Genomic DNA, 19,301 nt, shown 5'->3' with positions numbered 1-19,301 from the left:
GGGCCGGCGTCCGCGGCTCCTCTGGCTTATCCCGTGCGGGCCGCTCCCAGTTTGGCCAATGGGGTGGAAAGGGAGGGGCCAGGCTCGAAGGCGAAGACCCGCCCTCCGAGTATTTCTGAGCGGCCCAAGCGCGAAGGCTTGGTTAGTATACGCGGGTCGGAGGGGGGAGGAGGGTCGGGTTGGGGTTGTTGCTACGAGGCGCGCGCGAAGCGGGTTGCTAGGGAGGACAGGCAAGCGGGGTCCGCGCGCGGTGGGCTTGGGGGGGGGGGCATGCTGTGCACCCTTACCTGCGAGTAAACCGCGTGCACCACAGTGGGGCTTACCGTCGGGTAAGGATTTCGCGTGGTTTTCAGAGCTGTGGGGGAAATGGACGCCTTTGGTCGGGCTCCGGAGTAGGGCTCTATTATCAAATACCGCTGAGGAAATAAACCTTGCAACCCCACCCCCTCAAAACCCCAACAACCTCGTCACATATTATATTTTTGGAGAGGACTTAACTAAAATTGCATTATAAAATCTTTGAGGATGATATGTGGTGTCCTCCTGTACCTGTTTAGTCAGAAATAAGTCCCAGTAGGGCTTTACCGCCTCGTAAATTAAGATTTAAATAAATACATTTAGGGCCTAGTCGTCACAAGGTGGCTCACACAACAAAATTCTCAAAGCCTGTTAACAAAACAGCAGTTTAAGAGCAAGGCCGAGGAGCTCTGTTTAAAAATGTTCATCGAGGTTTTAAAGCAACTCTGCACTGGAGCTTCAGAAATGGAAGAAAAACAAAAGTGTTGTATTTTCAGAAACAAACAGCCTTATGCTAGAAATACAAAATAGATTGCTTTCGTTGAAGTAGCCGGATAATGCTGTTTTGAATTGTGGGTGCCTGGTTCTCCTAAATTCCTGAGTTTGATAGGTGTTAGAACTTAATCAGTGCTTGGAGTGTTAAAAAAGGCTGACAGACACTGGAGTTAGCAATATTAAAATACAGGCCAAACCAGCTTCCAGGTCAGGAAACCACCTGGGAAATTAGTTAAAGACAAAGGAAAGGCAACGGCCATTAGAAATGTAAGAGACATGAGACTCTGGGCCAGCCAGCAAACAGGCAGAGCCCCACCCAGAACTCCGAGATAGTTAGCTGAGACAAAATAGTTACAGTCTGTAAAGTGTGGCAAGATGGAGAAAGGGCGAGCCTTGGCTGGTGTCTTTTTTAATCCTAGGCTGTTGTGGCTATGGGAGAGTGTAATGCTGGGAGCCCTCCATTGCAGGCTCAGGTTGTATATATGTATAAATAAACCATATATCGTAAAGACACCACAGTCCCTGCTTTTCCTCATTTCTAGACCCTGGAACCCTTGGGATCTCGCACAGCTTGGAGATTGGGGCGGTGTGTAACGATACAATTACTGTAATTGCTTTTTGAAATGGACTGTCAGGTCCCACTTGTAGATCACAAATAGATTTTAAGTTACAGAAAGTAAAGGGTTGGCATAGTGAACAGTTCTCCAAATGGAGAAATTGGAAAACTAGAGAGTTAGGAGTGAGCAGTGAAGCGACTACGTTTGCTGATAAGGTGTTTGGGGTCTTCCCACAGGCGTCTGGTGGGCCACTGTGAGAAACAGGATCCTGGACTAGATGGGCCATTGGCCTGACGCAGCAGTTCTTGTGTTCACTGCTGCTACAATAAATGTTAAGTTTTAAGGTACTGCGAGAGTCATAAAACAACTGTCCCTTTTGTTAGAGACAGCTTGTGAATCAGGGTATATTAAAGGAGGAGGAGAGAAGGGCCTCCTGTATCTTTGATAATTGAGTAGAACAGGGAATCACAGCAGCACAAGCTGCACCTGTCAAGCTTTCCTCTTGTATGCAGCTATTAATGGGCAACCTTTGTACCTTCAGGTGTTGTTTGATTACAGTTCCCATAATTCCTGACCATTGGCTGTGCTGGTTGGGGTTGATGGAGGAGCTGGAGTCCCAACAGTTTCTGAAGGGCCGCAGCTCCCGCCGCCCCTGTATTTAAAGGTTAACGGCAACCTTTTCATTCTGAGAGGGGGCAGCCACGCCTCCTTACAGCAGAAACAGCAACAAAAAAAATGGCATTTCAAAAGCTGGGAAATGTGTTTGAATCATAAGCTTTTACTGGATTAGAGGGCACCTTCAAATAATTCCATTCTTCTGTTTTTATATTTAAATTGCTTTTTCCTGATGAAATTATTTGAACTATTCAGGACTTTTCTGCCGTATGTAAATAGCTTTAAGTAGAGTTCCTTCATCTTTCCAGTGACATTGGAGGCTTCTGCTATTCATACTTTTAATACAAGCCCTTGTTTCATACAATACATACTGTGGCATCACCAACAGACAGAGTTTGAGTATAATGGAGGTTACAGAGAAAACCTAACTAGTGCTCACTGTTCCTTGTGTTGATTATAATGCCATTCATGCTTACCTCAGGCATCTGTTTAAATGGAGGAATCGATTTACTTTAATCAATGTCATTATATGTCTACTTCATCTGTTGGAGCTAAATATTGATAAAGGTCACCTTTGCCATCTGATTAACAGTTTTTAGATTGCTGTTTCACCATTCTGTTCAAGCATTTCTAACAGTTTGTTTTATGGTTCAGGTGGATTCAGTATCCCAGTTTTTGTTACAATATCCTAAAAAAACATATATTCTTACTCCATCTTCTCCCCCACCCACTGACCCAGATAGGTGGTGTGAGAGAGAGGGAGAGGTGTTCCCCTTTTAGTTTCACCTTCCATGATTTTTTTTTTTACTGGGAGACATTACTGAAGAAACTACCACCAGAAAGCATTTAACTACATAGATATGGGATAGAAGGGTTTGATCCTGTTCTTGTCAATTGTAAAGTGGAAGCTGTGAGGGCAAAATATTTATTACAATGTGAGACAAGGATAAATAGATGAGAAAATGTTGCCCTCTTGTGGATCATGCGAAGCCACTGATCGTACAGTATTCATTGTCACTCCGACAATATTCATCTTGATCCATGGAAGGCATTTTGCATTTATGGATATTAACTAGCAAAAATAAAAATAGGGTTTTTTTTTACTAGATTTGGAGTGTTCATCTTTGTAACTTTCAAAATATTCAAATTCTGGCAACTGCAAGAAAAAACAAATAAATGTAAAGCTTAAGATTTAAAACAAAAACAAAAAAATTTTTCTTTCCAGTAGCACCTTAAAGACCAACTAAGTTAGTTCTTGGTATGAGCTTTCGTGTGCATGCACACTTCGTCAGATACACTGAAACAGAAGTTGCCAGATCCTTCTATATAGTGAGAAGGTGGGGAGGGGTATTACTCAGAAGGGTGGTGGGAATGGGTGGTTGGCAGATAGCTGAGATGAGCCTGTTGACGGCTCTTAACGACTGCAATAGGTCTTACAGGAAAAAGCAAGGGGTGAGAAGGTGAAAAATGGCTTTGTCATGTATAATGAGATAAGAATCCAATGTCTTTGTTCAGACCAGGTCTCTCCATGGTTTTAAGTTTGGTAATGAGTTGCAATTCAGCAGCTTCTCTTTCCAGTCTATTTCTGAAATTCCTTTGTAGTAATACAGCTACTTTGAGATCTTGTATAGAATGTCCTGGGAGATTGAAGTGTTCTCCTACTGGTTTCTCTGTCTTGTGATTCTTGATGTCCGATTTATGTCCGTTTATTCTTTGGCGTAAGGTTTGGCCTGTTTGTCCAATATAGAGAGCTGAGGGACACTGTTGGCATTTGATGGCATATACAATGTTAGACGATGAGCAATTAAATAGTCCCGAGATGGTATGTGTGATGTTGTTGGGGCCAGTAATGGTGTTGTCCGGGTGTATGTGGCAGCAAAGTTGGCATCTGGGTTTATTGCAGGCTCTGGTGCCAGTGTCCGTGTTACGTCTGGTTGTAGTATTATTGTGGGTTAGGAGTTGTTTAAGATTGGGTGGCTGTCTGTAGGCAATGAAAGGTCTTCCTCCCAGAGCTTGAGAAAGAGAACTGTCATTGTCCAGGAGAGGTTGTAGATCTCTGATGATGCGTTGTACTGTTTTGACTTGGGAGCTGTATGTGATGACTAGGGGTGTTCTGTTATTTTCTTTTTTGGGTCTGTCTTGCAGCAAGTTCTCTCTGGGTATCTGTCTGGCTCTGTTGATCTGTTGTCTAACTTCATCTGCTGGGTATTTTAGTTCTAAAAAGGTTTGCTGTAGATCTCTTAGGTGAGAGTCTCTGTCTGTAGAATTGGAACAGATACGGCTGTAACGTAGTGCCTGGCTATATACAATGGACTGTTTGGTATGTTTGGGATGGTAGCTAGAGGCATGTAGATATGTTTGTCGGTCAGTTGGTTTACGGTATAAGGTGGTGTCTATGCGTCCATCCTGTATTTTTATAGTAGTGTCCAAAAAATGTATTTCTTGCATAGATTGATTCATTGTTAGGTTGATTGTGGGGTGAAAATCATTGAATTTCTGGTGGAAGGTGTCCAGGGTCTGTTGACCATGTGTCCAGATGATAAAAATATCGTCAATGTATCGCAGGTACAAGAGAGGTTTGAGTGGGTAGGAGTTTAGGAAACGTTGTTCTAAATCTGCCATGAAGATGTTGGCATACTGTGGGGCCATGCGGGTGCCCATTGCTGTGCCGCTGATCTGAAGGAACAGGTCATCACCGAATTTGAAGTTGTTGTGGGTAAGGACAAATTGGCAGAGTTTGGTGGAGAGACCTGGTCTGAACAAAGACATTGGATTCTTATCTCATTATACATGACAAAGCCATTTTTCACCTTCTCACCCCTTGCTTTTTCCTGTAAGACCTATTGCAGTCGTTAAGAGCCGTCAACAGGCTCATCTCAGCTATCTGCCAACCACCCATTCCCACCACCCTTCTGAGTAATACCCCTCCCCACCTTCTCACTATATAGAAGGATCTGGCAACTTCTGTTTCAGTGTATCTGACGAAGTGTGCATGCACACGAAAGCTCATACCAAGAACTAACTTAGTTGGTCTTTAAGGTGCTACTGGAAAGAAAAATTTTTTTGTTTTTGTTTTGACTATGGCAGACCAACACGGCTACCTATCTGTAATTAAGATTTAAAAAATACTATATATATTCCATCACTTTAATTTTGCCTTGTACCTTCCTTCTGCTCACTCCTTGTGTGCAGGCTTATACATATCCATCTCATGACAGAATTATTCCTAAAGTGCATTTCTTATTTTTTACAAAATTGTGGTTAATAGACTCAAAATATGAATCATATCTAACAGTGACTTCCCTCTTAAAGCTGCATTGGAAATGTGGTAATGCTCACAGTTGAATTTGCAAATAAAAATTGAAAACCCTCTTCCATACAGCAGCACACAAAAGTGTTTCAGTTTATTAGGTACAACTATTCAGCAGCGGAACCACAAGTTGTTTGACTACTCCCAATTGCTTTAGCTGGCAGGACCATGGTCAAGGATAATGAGAGTTGCTCTCTAACATCTGGAGGTCTTTGGGTCCGCTATCCCTGAAGCATAGCCATTTGTGACGCTGTAGTTAAACTGAACAAAAGAGCCCTGCTGGATCTGACCAAAGGCCCATTTAGTCCAGCATCTTGTTCTCACAGTGGCCAACCAAATGTCTCTGGGAAGCTTCCAAAGAGGACTTGAATACAGCAGTACTCTCCCCACTTGGGATTCCCAGCACTAGTATTTACACAGAGACAATGGAGGTAGCACATAGCCTGTAGTTACCCATAGGCTTATCTGCTATGGATTTGTCTAATTCCCTTTTCAAGTCATTTAAGATGAGCAGCGGGCTTGAGGTATATGATCTGCAAGCTGATTTCCAACTCTAAAATTCTGTTGTTCTATGTAAATGCTTTAGATAATCTGCAATTTGCCTTTCTGTTTCCTATAATAAAGTGTCCAGTCATGTGCCATATACTGGTACTGTAGTGTTACTTCCAGTATTGTGATTTCGTTGTTTGCTGTTTTCCTCCTCACAGTCCTACAAACATTGCACAGATAGGCAAATGCCACAAAATTATCCAACTTTTCATTGGAATGAAACTACAAAAATCTATACAGTATCTGAAGGCATAAACTCTCCATTGGAACTGTAACAGCCTGCAACTGTTTTATCATATTATTATTTACCTCCTAGGGGAAGAAAAAAACCACCGTGGAAAAATGAAGTTTTTTTCAAGAATTCATCCAAATGCCCTGGCATACTCAATGACGACTTTAGGTGCTGGGATGATGAACAGCATATTTAATTTTTATTATGTTAAACTCTTTTTAAACAAATACAAGATATCTGAATCAGCATTCCATCAAGCACAGGTACAGTTAATGTCATCATTAGTTTTTCTATTGTTTTTGGGTGTTTCCCAGGTCATTATTTTGAATACAGAATTAGCAGTGTCTTTTATTTTAATGTAAGCAACTTCTATACTGCTTTTCAAGTCCTCCCAAGGCAGCATAAAGTAAAAAAGTCACAGCAAAACAATAAAACAATTAATAATTACCAGCGCAATTGAAATGAATATGTTACTTTAATCAATAAAAACAAACCAGCAGCAGATTAAACCATATAAAACACCACTGTCTGCTCCCTCAATGCTAGCTCAGGATACTAGCTATCCTAATTCGACTAAATGAAAAGCTGGTTGGAAAATAAAAGTTTTATGGCTTTCCTAAAAGAAATCAAGGACACTACTGTAATTCAGTACAGTTTGTATGGTTTATATGTTAGTTTGTGTTATGTATTCAGTGGTGTGGGCCTCAGAGGTGGCCTCGTCAGCCGAGAATTGTTGATATGCCTTGTTGAGGGTGCACTTAAGGGGAATGACAATTGGGGTCTCCCATCAAGTGTGCAGAACTGGCTCGAGGAGCCCTTGTTGGATGAGGTGATCCAGCTCTGCATCCATCTTGGGCTTCAGGGCGAATGGCACACGCCAAGCCTTCATGCGGATTGGTACTACAGCCGGGTTGAGTCTCAGTGCAACTGGTGGATCCTGAAATGTTCTGTGATTGGATATCATGTATTGAATCAGAACACAGGGGCTCATAATCCTTAGTCCAAAACTCCAGCTCAGACAAACACAGATCACTGAATACATAACACCTTGTACATATGTTTATGATTAAAAAAATATAAAAATATATAAACGATTACCGACATTGCCTTGCGACATATGAGGAATGTGGTTAATAAATTATAAATTTTAGTTGGAATTTTATTTAATGCTGCTGTTTTAGGTACCGTATTTTTTGCTCTATAAAACTCACTTTTTCCCTCCTAAAAAGTAAGGGGAAATGTGTGTGCATCTTATGGAGCGAATGCAGGCTATGCAGCTATCCCAGAAACCAGAACAGCAAGAGGGATCGCTGCTTTCGCTGCGCAGTGATCCCTCTTGCTGTTCTGGCTTCTGGGATTCAGAATATTTTTTTCTTGTTTTCTTCCTCCAAAAACTAGGTGCGTCTTATGGTCTGGTGTGTGTCTTATAGAGCAAAAAATACGGTAATTGTATTTTTATATAGTTATATATGTACCTTTGAAAGATACATACAAATATTTTCATTGTACAGTGGTACCTCGGGTTAAGTACTTAATTCGTTCCGGAGGTCTGTTCTTAACCTGAAACTGTTCTTAACCTGAAGCACCACTTTAGCTAATGGGACCTCCTGCTGCTGCCACACTGCCAGAACACGATTTCTGTTCTCATCCTGAAGCAAAGTTCTTAACCTGAGGTAATATTTCTGGGTTAGCAGAGTATGTAACCCGAGGTACCACTGTATTTCCTTGTGTACCACTGGTACATTTTTCAGTGGGTTTTCCAGGGTCAAGAAAACACCCATCAACATATGCTTTTAACTTGTAATTTTGTTGGCCCACTCTTATGCCCCTTATTTTGTCATTATTCCTTATCTTTTGTGCAAATACCTTCAAAATCAAAATAAACAATAATGGAGACAACAGGAATCCTTGTATGCTTCCTTTAATAACCCTACACACCCATCAGTTGTTGTATTATTTACAATAATATTTGCACATTGTTCAGTATATATTGCTTCTATGGCCTTTAGGAAGGTTTCCCCCAGGTCCACTTCCCTCAAAACACTTTTCATAAATAGCCAAGTCATGTTGTCAAACGCTTTCTCCGTATCTAAGAATATCAACGCTGCCTGTTTTTCGTTATGTACTTCTAAGTATTCTATTAAGTTAATTATATTTCTAACATTGTCTTTTAACCGTCTGCCAGGAAGAAAGACTCCTTGGCCCTCATGTATTAGATCGCTCATAATTTTTTTAAGCCTGTTGGCCAGTATTGCTGCAAACATTGTATAATCACAGTTTAGCAATGAAATCAGGCGAAATTTTGTCATGTTTAGGTATCAAGGTGATATAGGCCCCTTTCCAAGTTTCTGGTACTTTTCCTATTTCCAATACTTTATTCATAATGTATTTCAATGTAAATTAGGGACATGGGAGAGGGCCTTCTTGGTGGCTTCTCCCAGACTTTAAAACTCCCTCCCTAGAGAAGTTAGACTGGCTCTCACCTTGTTCTTCTGTCAACAGGTGAAGACTTTCCTGTTCCAACATGTTTTTGCGAACTGACTGCTTTTAATGAAAGGGCTGGTGCTATGCTGTTTTTATTGTACTTAATTGTACAGTGGGTGCATGGGGATGTCTCTCTGTGCAGCATTTGAAACTCCCATTATTCCAGGCACGTTTTGCAACGGAATTTCATTAATGTGAGCAGTTTCTGAGCTCTAGGCACAGTACTGTGCCCAAGAGTTCAGATTAAAACTGCCACTGCTGGAAGGAAAGGAGGACCTTTATTCTGCCTTCCAACTTCCAGCCACTCTGAAGACTGCGGAAGGGACTCTCTCATAAGACTATAAGGGGGGGGTGGGCAGGGGAAATGCGGCTCCCCCCCCCAGTCTTAAGATGAGGACTAGACCATGTGAAAAATGAATTTAAGATTTTAGCTGCAGTTCATTCATTTTCAGCTTTGTATTCTTGTTACTAAATAATTTGTCTAGACACTCCATTGCAGTTCCCATAACCTAGGTTTAAGGTGCCATTCAGCGCCTAGCTTTCATATCTTAGTTTCTAACACTGTCTGTGTCTGTATAGGTGTATTGATAGTTGTTTTTCTATGTTTTTAGTTCTTATTTTTATCTATAAGCCACCTTGAGTCCATGTCAAGGAAAAAGGTGGGGAATAAATAAATAAATAAATAAATTTATTATTATTATTATTATTATTATTATTATTATTATTATTAGTGTTTAGAATCAGTGTTTTTAATTACAGGTGCAAATGCAGCAAACAGGATGGTACACACCCACACCCACAGCTTAATTTTTGTGGAAGTTCTCCTTGGCAGCTGCCATCAGCACAGACACTAGAAAATTATTTTCTTAGGCATCCCTAAGCCCCAGTTTCCCATCTCTACTCAACTCAAGAATAAAGCTCATTGGGTGATCTTGGACTGGCCGTTATCTCTTAACCTAAGTTAGGCTTGTAGTAAAGGCAAAAGGAGTGAGGGATATCCAAGCTTCTTGGATGAAGGTTAAGAGACAAATAGAATGAGTGCAACATTTTCTCCTGAGTTTTAAATCGCCCCCGTTCCAATCGCGTTTTCTTTTCTTTACGTTACTAGTGTCGATTTGTCATTCATTTACTGATTTTAAACATTTTCCATTTTATAATCCATGTTATATTTTTATTGATGCGATATGTTTTCAGTTGTACAAGCTGCTATGTGATTTCTGCTGAGCCATGAAAAGTGGTGCAAATAAATAAACTGGTGTACTTTTTTATTATTATTTTACTCAGGTTGTTTTTATGATCTGGAATGCCATTAACGACCCTCTCTTTGGCTATATTCAAGACAACTCCAAAGTGCCATGCTGCTCCAGGCGTCAGTTTTCCATTTTGTATGGAGCTCCCTTGTATGCTTTGGCCTTTCTTCTTCCTTGGTTTCCTTGGAAACAATATGAAGAAGGTGACTGGCTTAGCGGACTTCATCTTATCGTTGCTTTGTGCGCTTTCGATGGCCTGCTTACGTTCGTCTTGCTAGCACAGTGTGCCCTCTTTGCAGAAATTTCAACTAGACATGAAAATAGGCTCCAGCTTATTAAGTATAATCAAGTGGCAACCTTGGTTGGCTCCACCAGCATCCTTTTCTGTGGCTTAATTTCAGATAACATGGAGAACTTCACCTATTTTCAAGCATTTGCTGTTCTGGTAGGAGCAGTTGCCACTGCTTGCATGTGCTACACGGGAATGTATAGCACCACTCAGTATGAACAAAAAGAAACTCTAATGGAGGAATTTGAGGAAAATGCTGAGAGCTCTCTCTCTTGGTCCTCTGTGATTTTGTTGACAAAACAGATCATGACTCAGAAAAACTTTTTGCTTTTTGTGACCATGAACTTCTTTCAAGTCTTCCACTTGGCCTTCTGCAACAATTTCATGATGATCTTTGCAGATAACCTCATCCCTAACAACGTTCTATCATCATCTATCAGAAGTATCATGTATGGGGCAGGTTTTATTTGTCCTCAGGTAGGCAGAGAAACCTTTTGTTCTTTTCTCTTAAGACGAAAATATGCTGGTTCTCAGCAGATTTATTTGCTTACACTGATTGCCAAGAATAATTATGCATTAGCTTGCAGAAAACCTTTATACTGCAAAACTAACCTTTGGTGCTACTGATTTCTCCCAAAGGAATTCAACTGATGCACATACGGTTTGACTAAAGGGGAAGCTGGCTCTTCAGTGTGTGTGTGTTTGCTTTTTGGTACTTTTGTAAAAAAAAAAAAAGTTGGTAAAAACCTATAAGAACAATTATGGGATTAAGAATTGTGAGGGATCACATTTTCTGAAAGCCAGGTAAATCTATGGTGTTGAACCTGGAGCAGTAGTTCTCAAATGATAAGGCTGGCCTCTCGAGGGCAGGGGAATTTAATAACAAATGGCTTCTTTACTATTCAGGTTAGAGGGCAACATATTTTACTTACTGATTTCCTTTCATTTTTTCCTATTCATTAGTACTGTTTTTTCCTCTGTTCTTCTCTTCCACATTTCCCCCTCACTAAATTCGGAGATTCCCTATACAGTCATACGTTGGGTTAAAGTAGTTTCGGGTTAAATATTTTCAGATTGCGTCCCACAGCGACCTGGAAGTAACGGAATGGGTTACTTCTGGGTTTTGCCACTCGCGCATGCGCAGACGCTCAAAATGATGTCATGCGCAGAAGCGGCGAATCGTGACCCACAGACGGGGGTTGCGTTCTGCTCAGGATGTGAACAGGGCTCAGGAACGGATCCTGTTCACATCCAGAGGTACCACTGTACTTTGAAAATGTGAATAGGAGAGCTGCATCTATTTCGTAGGGAAGGGAGGATAAAGTGTGGGACAGCAGTAGTTGGAGGAGAACACCACATGGATGAGGAGGAATTAAGAGACACAAGGGGTTCATGCGCCACATTAAGCTGAGGCGCATAGATGGGCCCTTAGCATGTTACACTGGATATACGAATAAGCTGTTTAGCTAGCACAATAGCTATGTATTTGCAAGTGACATTTTGATGTGGGTTTATAATTATTAAAATCCAGACAATGCAACACAGTATATATATGGCTCGATCTAAAATGCCACTTTATTTTTATTGCTATTTTCAGAATGCAAATAGAACAACAAGAAAGGAACAGCGTCAGCTTCCATTAACAATTTAAAAATCCACCAGTCCTTTGGACAGTCATTTGTCCAAATAGATATCCAAACGAGATTGGCTGTTATAAGGCGTATGTTCAAATGTTGGTGATGTAATACTGATGTTGCCTTTTTGAAGGATTGGGTGGTCAGGGTATCCTGTGGTGCTTTCTTTCTGGTTAGAAATAATTCTATCTTTGACAGGGTTTCAATACTGTATTAATGTAGCTTAAGATTTCTGTTATATTTCAGTGCCTTGTGCTAATCAGTCAAGCTTTGTTGAAGAAATTTGGTTACTATAAGGTGGTCTTATTTTCCTTCTACTTGGAAGCAATAGCTGCCGCTATCATGCTTATTGTAGGTCCAGAACACTACTACATATTGGCTATTTATCTTACGGCAAACATGTAAGTAACTTTAGTTTTAAGAGCATGGCAATTTTGACCAGGATTCAGAGAGATCTACTTCATGTATGGCCCAGGGGTGGGGGGGGGGGTAGAGGAGAGAGGGGAAAGCAAGATGCCCCTCAGTAGGATCTCCATGTATTATGGATGGAATCAATAGCGGTGGCTTGCTCACATCTGTGCTGTTCTGGGCCCAGGAAAAGCCTTTTGATTCTCCCTTTCTTCCCCTACACACCAACCATGTCAGCCCTAGGACCTAGCACCACTGTTTTCATTCCCCCACTATTCTATCATAGCATTGTGGAGTTATAAAATGGTTGTGCCTGAGCACTGGGGGAGGTAAAAACGTATTAAAGGAGCCAAGGTCCTCAAGTAGTGTGGGTCATGGAGGCACCAACACTAGGTCTCGTTGCAGAAGTCCTCTTACGTTAGGTGCATGTGGGGGGATTCATTCCTAGCCCCAATGTGCGTTGGTGGAGCATGCATAACTCCAAAAATGGTCACTGTCTGTACAAGCAGTAATGTCATTAATCAGGAAAATGACTGGTAGTTCTTTGGGGATTCTTTAAGGCAGATGGGGTCACAGATGATTTGGAACTGATTACATTTTTTATAAGTAATGGCAATTGTCCTAAAGTGGAGACTATTGGGAACCACTTATTCTAGTTTCTCAAATCTGGAATGTATTATTTTATTTACATATTTATTTAAATGATTTATATGCTGCTTAATTCTCCAAAAATCTCTTAGGTGTTATTAGAAAAATGAGACAAGTTAACAGTGAGATCTTTGGGAGGAAAGCCAAGATTAAGTTTTCAACAGAAGTGGACTTTATTCATTAATTTCTAGAATCCTTATTCTTCTGGGTCCTCATATCCTATTTTTAACTTTGCTGTTTTATTAATGTATTTATGTAGTAGTTCACTATACAAATATTTTATGGTACTAAAAATATCCAAATTTAACTTTTATTTGTCCAAGGCAATTCAAATCTAAGTCATTTATTTATTTATTTATTTATTTATTTATTTATTTAGGGTCATTGTTCAAGCTTCTTTCAGTCTGTTTAATTTGCCTTTGGCCGATATTGTTGATGCAGATTTAAAGAAACATAAACGGAGGTAAGCATGGTTTGTTTACTTTTTATGATATGCAAACTTTCATTGTAGATAATAAATGTTAAATTGTTTTTCAGTTATTATTGGAAAGTCTCAATTCAGCATGCTCATTACACTACATAGAATGATTGTTGATACATTCTATAACACTTTTCAGTGTATGAAGTGCTTTACACTCCTCCCCCCCCCCAAATACCCAAACAATTTGTCAGTGACCTTGAGTTGAGCAGTTTGGAGCCTGATTTTCCCCAATTTATTAAATTATCCCTATAAATTGCATACAAAAATACATATATTAGGAGAAATTCACACTAAAATGTTGGTGGATTTTCATAAGGACTTTTAAACCAAAAAAAAGGTGCAGCTGAAGTATAGAAAATGGAGTTTAAGATTGGAAAAATGAGAAACTGAGGAAAGCTGAAGTTGACATATTCTTAGTATTACTATTGAAGAATTGAGTATAATCCTAATAGTGGTACATTCCAGCATATATAATGCTTGACTGTGTTTGACTATAACTTTCTGCTGAAGTATTCAATTTGCAATTTAAATAATCACTTGCAGTCTATTAAAATTACTGCTTAACATTTCAGATTACCACTTTCCTCCATGGTTTTTGGAACAAATGCCTTGTTTACAAAACCAGCCCAGTCTTTAGCCCCTATGCTTGTGGTTACCATACTAAATCAATTTGGTTATGCAAATCTGAATGGGAAGGTTGCTCATCTTGACCCAAGGTAAGTAAGAGACAATTAATTGCCATGGTGATGTTGTTTTAATCTGATGAACCCTTTGGTCTATTTGGCTATTACAGCTTTCTTCTTTTATTCTGACATTAAATTGTTGGGAATTTGTGTTCTAAAGCATGTTATCTGGAAAGTTGCAATGGTTGAAGGTAATTTTTGTTTTATTATATTCACAAACAATTTCTCTTAAGTGCATTGCAGTTTTCACTTGTGCTTCTTGAACATGAAAGTTTGCAAGTTTGTCCAGATAAAGCTGTCCCATGCAATCAGTCTAGTCCAGGCACCCCCAACCTGCAGCCCTCCAGATGTTTTGGCCTACAACTCCCATGATCCCTAGCTAACAGGACCAGTTGTCAGGGATGATGGGAATTGTAGTCCAAAACATCTGGAGGGCTGAAGGTTCCTGGTCTAGTCTGTACTTGGTTAGATCTTCATTTGAGTATAGCAACAGTGTTTCCTGTGTTTGCAGCAGCGGGATGAACATACCTGACAGATCACATAGGTCCAGTTCGCATGACACGCAAAACTGTTCTTAAACCATGGTTTATTGATCAAACCACCCTTAAACCAAAGAACATTCTGCAGACTATCAAAGTAACTGGTTTGTGTTGTCATCCTCCATCCCACCTACTTCCAACTCACAACTGTCTCTTCATCTGATACCCATCAAGCCTTTGTGGCAACTGCTGGCATTTCCTCACCATGTCACTTTCCATTGGTCAGGTGTGGTAATCTTTGTGCTGATCTTCTGCAGCAGTCCTCAAGGAACCACTTTCCTCCCTTCCCCAGAAAAAAACTGCCTGTATACCTTTGCAGCTCGTAAGGGTTTTTTAAAACAATTTTGCAACTGCTGTTTTTATATTCACAACCGACAACCACTTTTTACTGTATATTTATGCTTTTAGATTAGTAATCAGAACCTGTGTTGGTTGTCTCAACAAATGAAACTGATTTGTAAAAATGTTACATGGAAAAAATACAAGAGACGTTACACATACTTCTGTAAAGCAAGAAAATCTTTAGTAATAATAAAAAATAAAATAAAAGAACCTGTGTTGGAGCCAACTTATTACTACTTCCCTATCTCTTATAGGAGGTTTGAAAAACTTGCTTTTATTAATGCACACTTAAATATTTTCATTTGTGCGTTCTAGTCACTGTGAGGAACAGAGGCTCATTTTGAAACCCCTCTCACTCAGCACCTGCTCTGCTTCAAAACAGCATTTCATTCACACTCCCATAAACAGACCTTAATGTTTTTATTTCAGTGTGTTTAAATGCAAACCTTTTCCATCTCCAAAACTTTTTTAAGAATTAATATTTGCTGCCTGTGCTTTTCCTTGAAAAGTTGACAAGATTTATTGAAGGTAATGAATAGATGCCAACACAGTAACACACACCCCCCCCCCCCGGTAACCTAAGTCCTATTTATTTGTGTAACTTTCGATTTATTGTTATTTTTCTTTTTAAAAATCCAGATTATTATTTTTTTATAAAAGCTGACCAAATTTATCATTCATTCATTTACCAACCAATAACAGTTAATCATCCTGCAGTCGAAACATCTGCAAAGCAGTAGTTTAAAGAAGTTGCTTTTAAGTGTTCAACTCTCCAGTTCAGGCTGCTGCCATGAAGGGGGTACAGGGTAGAGTTGGGAAGGGAAGAGGATGCTGTTACCAGACAAAATGTGCAGCAGCAGCAGCTTCAGGAAATGCACCAGTGAGAGCAGCTTGAGTACTCAGGGCAACTTGTCTAGTGTCTCTGTTGCTTGGTGGGTGATGACAAAACAAATTATGCTTAAACTATAATTAAGTATGTGCCCATGTTTTCAGGTAACACTAAGCCATAATTAAGGCAATAAGCCAACAAACAAACTATCTGAACAGACTATAGTTCAGACATTGCTGGGTTCAGATGTACAGCTAAGGCATGGTTTGTTAACTAAGGTTTATTTAAACCCTGGTTTAACATATTATGCAAATCGGGTTATAGAGAAAGTAGTATCTTTTTCTTTTTTTGTAAACTGCTTTGCTGAAGTAGCCCTAAATATAGTTGCATCAGCCTCAGACGTCCAGAGACCTCCACAGAATACTGTACCATATAGCCTCTCTGAAATATTGTTAAAATGAACAAGACCGTTCACAACACGTGCTAGTTTTTCAGGCCCCTTCTGGGTACCCCAGCATATAAACAGAATGGTAAAATGCTTCTGTAAAACAGGGTGTAAATGCCATTGTTCAGTAAATTCGCATTCAACACCATTGATTTCTCATAATCAGATGAAACAAGTTAAATTTTATATAGTATTGGTATTCCACTTAATTTATGTATACAAATGGGGATAGATGATTTCCTAATTTGAATTAAGCATGATCTTGTTGAAGTGCTGGAACACAACTCTGATAAATATATACTGCAATGAGTTTTGTTTTGTAGTGATTGCTGAAAAAAACTGAACATTTAAAAAAACCTTACTTCTCTTCCAGTTTGTTTCTAGGTCTCCATGATGCCATGTTCTACATGATCTGTCTGGTTCCTCTTTGCATTGCAGTTATACAGATTCTGACATGGACACCCTTTTCCATTCAGAATAGCCACCTTACACTTTGACATTGAATTGCAAATGTGTGGATCGGGAACCGTTCTATTTTACAGAGGTCAAATGAACAAGAATATTGGACTTCCTTGATTTAGGGGGATCATCTGCAGCCTGAGCCAGTAAATTCTTTTCTGTTATATCTGTAAATCGTGTGTGTGCCTTATCATCATGCCATATCTCTTTCTAGTTCAACTGTATGCAAGTTAGATACCACATAGACTTACTGAGTAAACCAAAATGCCACTACCTCACTGGATGCCTAAGAGATAAATGCATAATGGTGTGGTGTGATTCTGTGAACAATAAACGTGACACTCTTTTTAGAAGAACTAAGGGCCCATGATAAATCATAAGAAGCTGCATTTGAGCACCCTCTCTCATAAAATGTGAAATGCTACCTCTTTGCTGCAAGCAAAACAAGGTCATTTCCCCCCATGGAATATTGGAAAATGTATGTTAGATTTCTCTCCCCCAAACTGGTATATGGTCTGCAAAACACAACATGCTTTCTCTACATGGGATACCTTAGCTTTGCAGGGGTTGGAAAGAAGGGCAATGACAGCACTGGAGCACATTGGATAAATTTGTATGGACTGTTCAGCAAAGAAAGCTTGGGCAATATTTAGAGGGGGAGGCATGCATATCTGCGATGTGGAGAGAACGTGAACTGATGTTTATGTTTACATACTCATTACTACACGAGTAGTGCTGAAGATTGTCATTGGCAACGGAAAAGGGGGAGACAGAGGGGGAACAGTATAGTTGATGCAGCATAGTGGGAAACCCAATTAATCCACATGGTGGAGATGCAGGTGGCTGCCTGAAGTGGAGGGCAGAGAAGCTTGCACGGAAGCCTGTGGCTTGTGATGGGAAAACTTGATAATGAAAGAAAAAGTGTTTGGGCGTCTCCAAAGCATAATAAATGTGATTAAATCAAACTGCTGGGTTTATGGGACTGTGGGAAAAATAAATTTACTGGGTGGTAGGCTCGTAAGCTTTGGATTTCTTGGCTGCTTGATGCCATGCAAAGAGGGATAATCATATGTAAAACTGTACTATAGCCCTTGGAACTTGCATTAAAATATACTATTTGAAATTGTCTGTCACATTTCCTTTATTGTCAAGTAGCTAAATGCAGCATTTTGGATTTGCCCCTGTTAAAGCCTTTTCCATTTTTCATCTTTTGAAAAGATGGCGATTAAAGAGAAACTAATGCTACTTGATATGTTAAAAGTCCGAATTATGCCATATTAAATCCTACCATCCTGTTCTTTATCCAATAGATTATATATAGTAGCACTTTTATTTCTCATAAAGCAGTCTTTTATTTTATTAAGCCAATTCTTTATAGCTCAGTTCTTAATTCAACACTGGAGGAACAGACTTCTTAGCCTGTTTAAGGTGGGGTTTTTTGGCTCTTTCCCAGATTTGTTTTCTTGTAGAAAAGAGAATTGTTATCATTTTCTAGCCTATTTCTTACCCCATTCATTAGCTACGGTGACAGATAGTGCAGGGATCTCTAATTCTGCCTCTATACATTTAAAGTCTCCTCTAAGGCTGCAATCCTGATGTGGGTAGGTGGGAATCTGAAAGCAGTTTAACTGCCAAATCTAGTGCTGGAGGCAGCAGGCTGGAAGTGAGGAGGTAAGAATGCTGCCCCTGTTGCTGTGAATCTTCCCCAGCTCTACCTGGCGATGCCAAGGATTGAAATGGACCTTCCGCATGCAAAGTAGATGCTGTACCACTAAGCCAGGGGTAGGCAACCTAAGGCCCGTGGGCCGGATGCAGCCCAATCACCTTCTCAATCTGGCCTGGGCTATTTGTGGGGCATAGGAATTGGTTCATTCCCCTCCCCCCCCAAAAAAATAGTTGGCCCACCACATGGTCTGAGGGACAGTGGACTGGCCCACGGCTGGAAAAGCTTCCTGACCCCTGCGCTAAGCAATGACCCTTCCCCAGCCATAATGAAGTGACTGAACATAATGCACTGCAATTCACCTCACATCTTTTTGCTACTCTTCGGAAGCAGCTGTTTTATTTGAGCCAGGGTTCCCAAGATCTCGGTAGGAAGCCTGGGTCCTCTTAGGTGAAAAAATAATGGGTGAGGGAGCTCTCTTGAGCATGTACAGACCACACACTCCTACGGATTAGAAACCGCCCAGTCCTTCCCCTACACATTTGGAATTTGAGCAAACGGGGCTTGGAAATCAGTGAGTGTGGGAAAAGTGAGTAGAACAGGCAAAATTCATGGGAGGGTGAAGGTCCCTCAATTGCCCACCATACCTAAATAGAACTGCAAAGGCCAGAGGAGAGCTACCACCTTCTCACAGAGGCCAGTTTGGCCACTGGGGGGAAAGGATGCTGGACTACATCGATTTTTTTCAGCCTCCTCTTGTATTCTTGGTATATTCTTGTCACTCCTGCTTAGTAGACTCTGAAGACAATAGCAGACGGGCCACCACCTTCCTTGCCTGTTTTGTGGGATTCCCAGGGACGTGTGCTTGGCCACTGGGGGAAACGGGATGCCTAACGAAATGGTGCGCTGGTCCCGATCCGCGGCGCTACGTTCCTGCCTTCCTGGGTGCGAAATCTGGGCTTTTGTTTACCCACCCCCACGACCCCCTTTAGTCCTCTGCACCCCTTATTCCTGTACAATCGGCCATTCCCGTTCAGCATTGGTTGTCACAGCCGTGCCGCAGGGGGCGTCCTCGCCCACCCTCCCGCCTCC

The 19,301-nt window shown here is 40.6% G+C and overlaps 1 protein-coding gene and 1 long non-coding RNA gene across 3 annotated transcripts in view; one reads left to right on the top strand and one right to left on the bottom strand.

Moving 5' to 3' along the window:
• The window catches only part of LOC310749313, a 174,098-nt gene that overhangs the window by 14,651 nt on the left and 140,146 nt on the right, over window positions 1-19,301 (bottom strand). The gene's annotated exons all lie outside the window — the stretch shown is intronic.
• On the top strand, window positions 32-17,669 carry LOC310749196 (transmembrane protein 180-like). 2 transcript variants are annotated; one of them, XM_083585787.1, is made up of 7 exons: window positions 32-141; window positions 6,140-6,318; window positions 9,824-10,555; window positions 11,959-12,113; window positions 13,148-13,231; window positions 13,822-13,965; window positions 16,461-17,669. In XM_083585787.1, exons 2-7 carry the CDS (start codon window positions 6,166-6,168, stop codon window positions 16,582-16,584), a joined length of 1,392 nt encoding a protein of 463 aa, XP_083441913.1. In that variant the 5' UTR covers window positions 32-141; window positions 6,140-6,165; the 3' UTR covers window positions 16,585-17,669. The 2 variants fall into 2 exon arrangements, with proteins under 2 accessions (XP_083441913.1, XP_083441914.1); XM_083585788.1 differs by having other exon boundaries at window positions 141-329.

Source organism: Podarcis filfolensis (assembly GCF_964270895.1).
Source record: "Podarcis filfolensis genome assembly, chromosome: 14".
In the NCBI taxonomy this organism is placed as follows: Eukaryota; Metazoa; Chordata; class Lepidosauria; order Squamata; family Lacertidae; genus Podarcis; species Podarcis filfolensis.
The sequence above is the reverse complement of the archived record's forward strand: the minus strand, read 5'-3'. Positions and strand labels throughout refer to the sequence as shown.

Coding starts and splice junctions, on each gene's coding strand:
- LOC310749196 (XM_083585787.1), top strand. CDS start 6,166: ATGAAGTTTTTTTCAAGAATTCATCCAAATGCCCTGGCATACTCAATG. Junction 10,556..11,958: donor CAGGTTTTATTTGTCCTCAG/GTAGGCAGAGAA, acceptor GTTATATTTCAG/TGCCTTGTGCTAATCAGTCA. Junction 13,232..13,821: donor TTAAAGAAACATAAACGGAG/GTAAGCATGGTT, acceptor TTAACATTTCAG/ATTACCACTTTCCTCCATGG.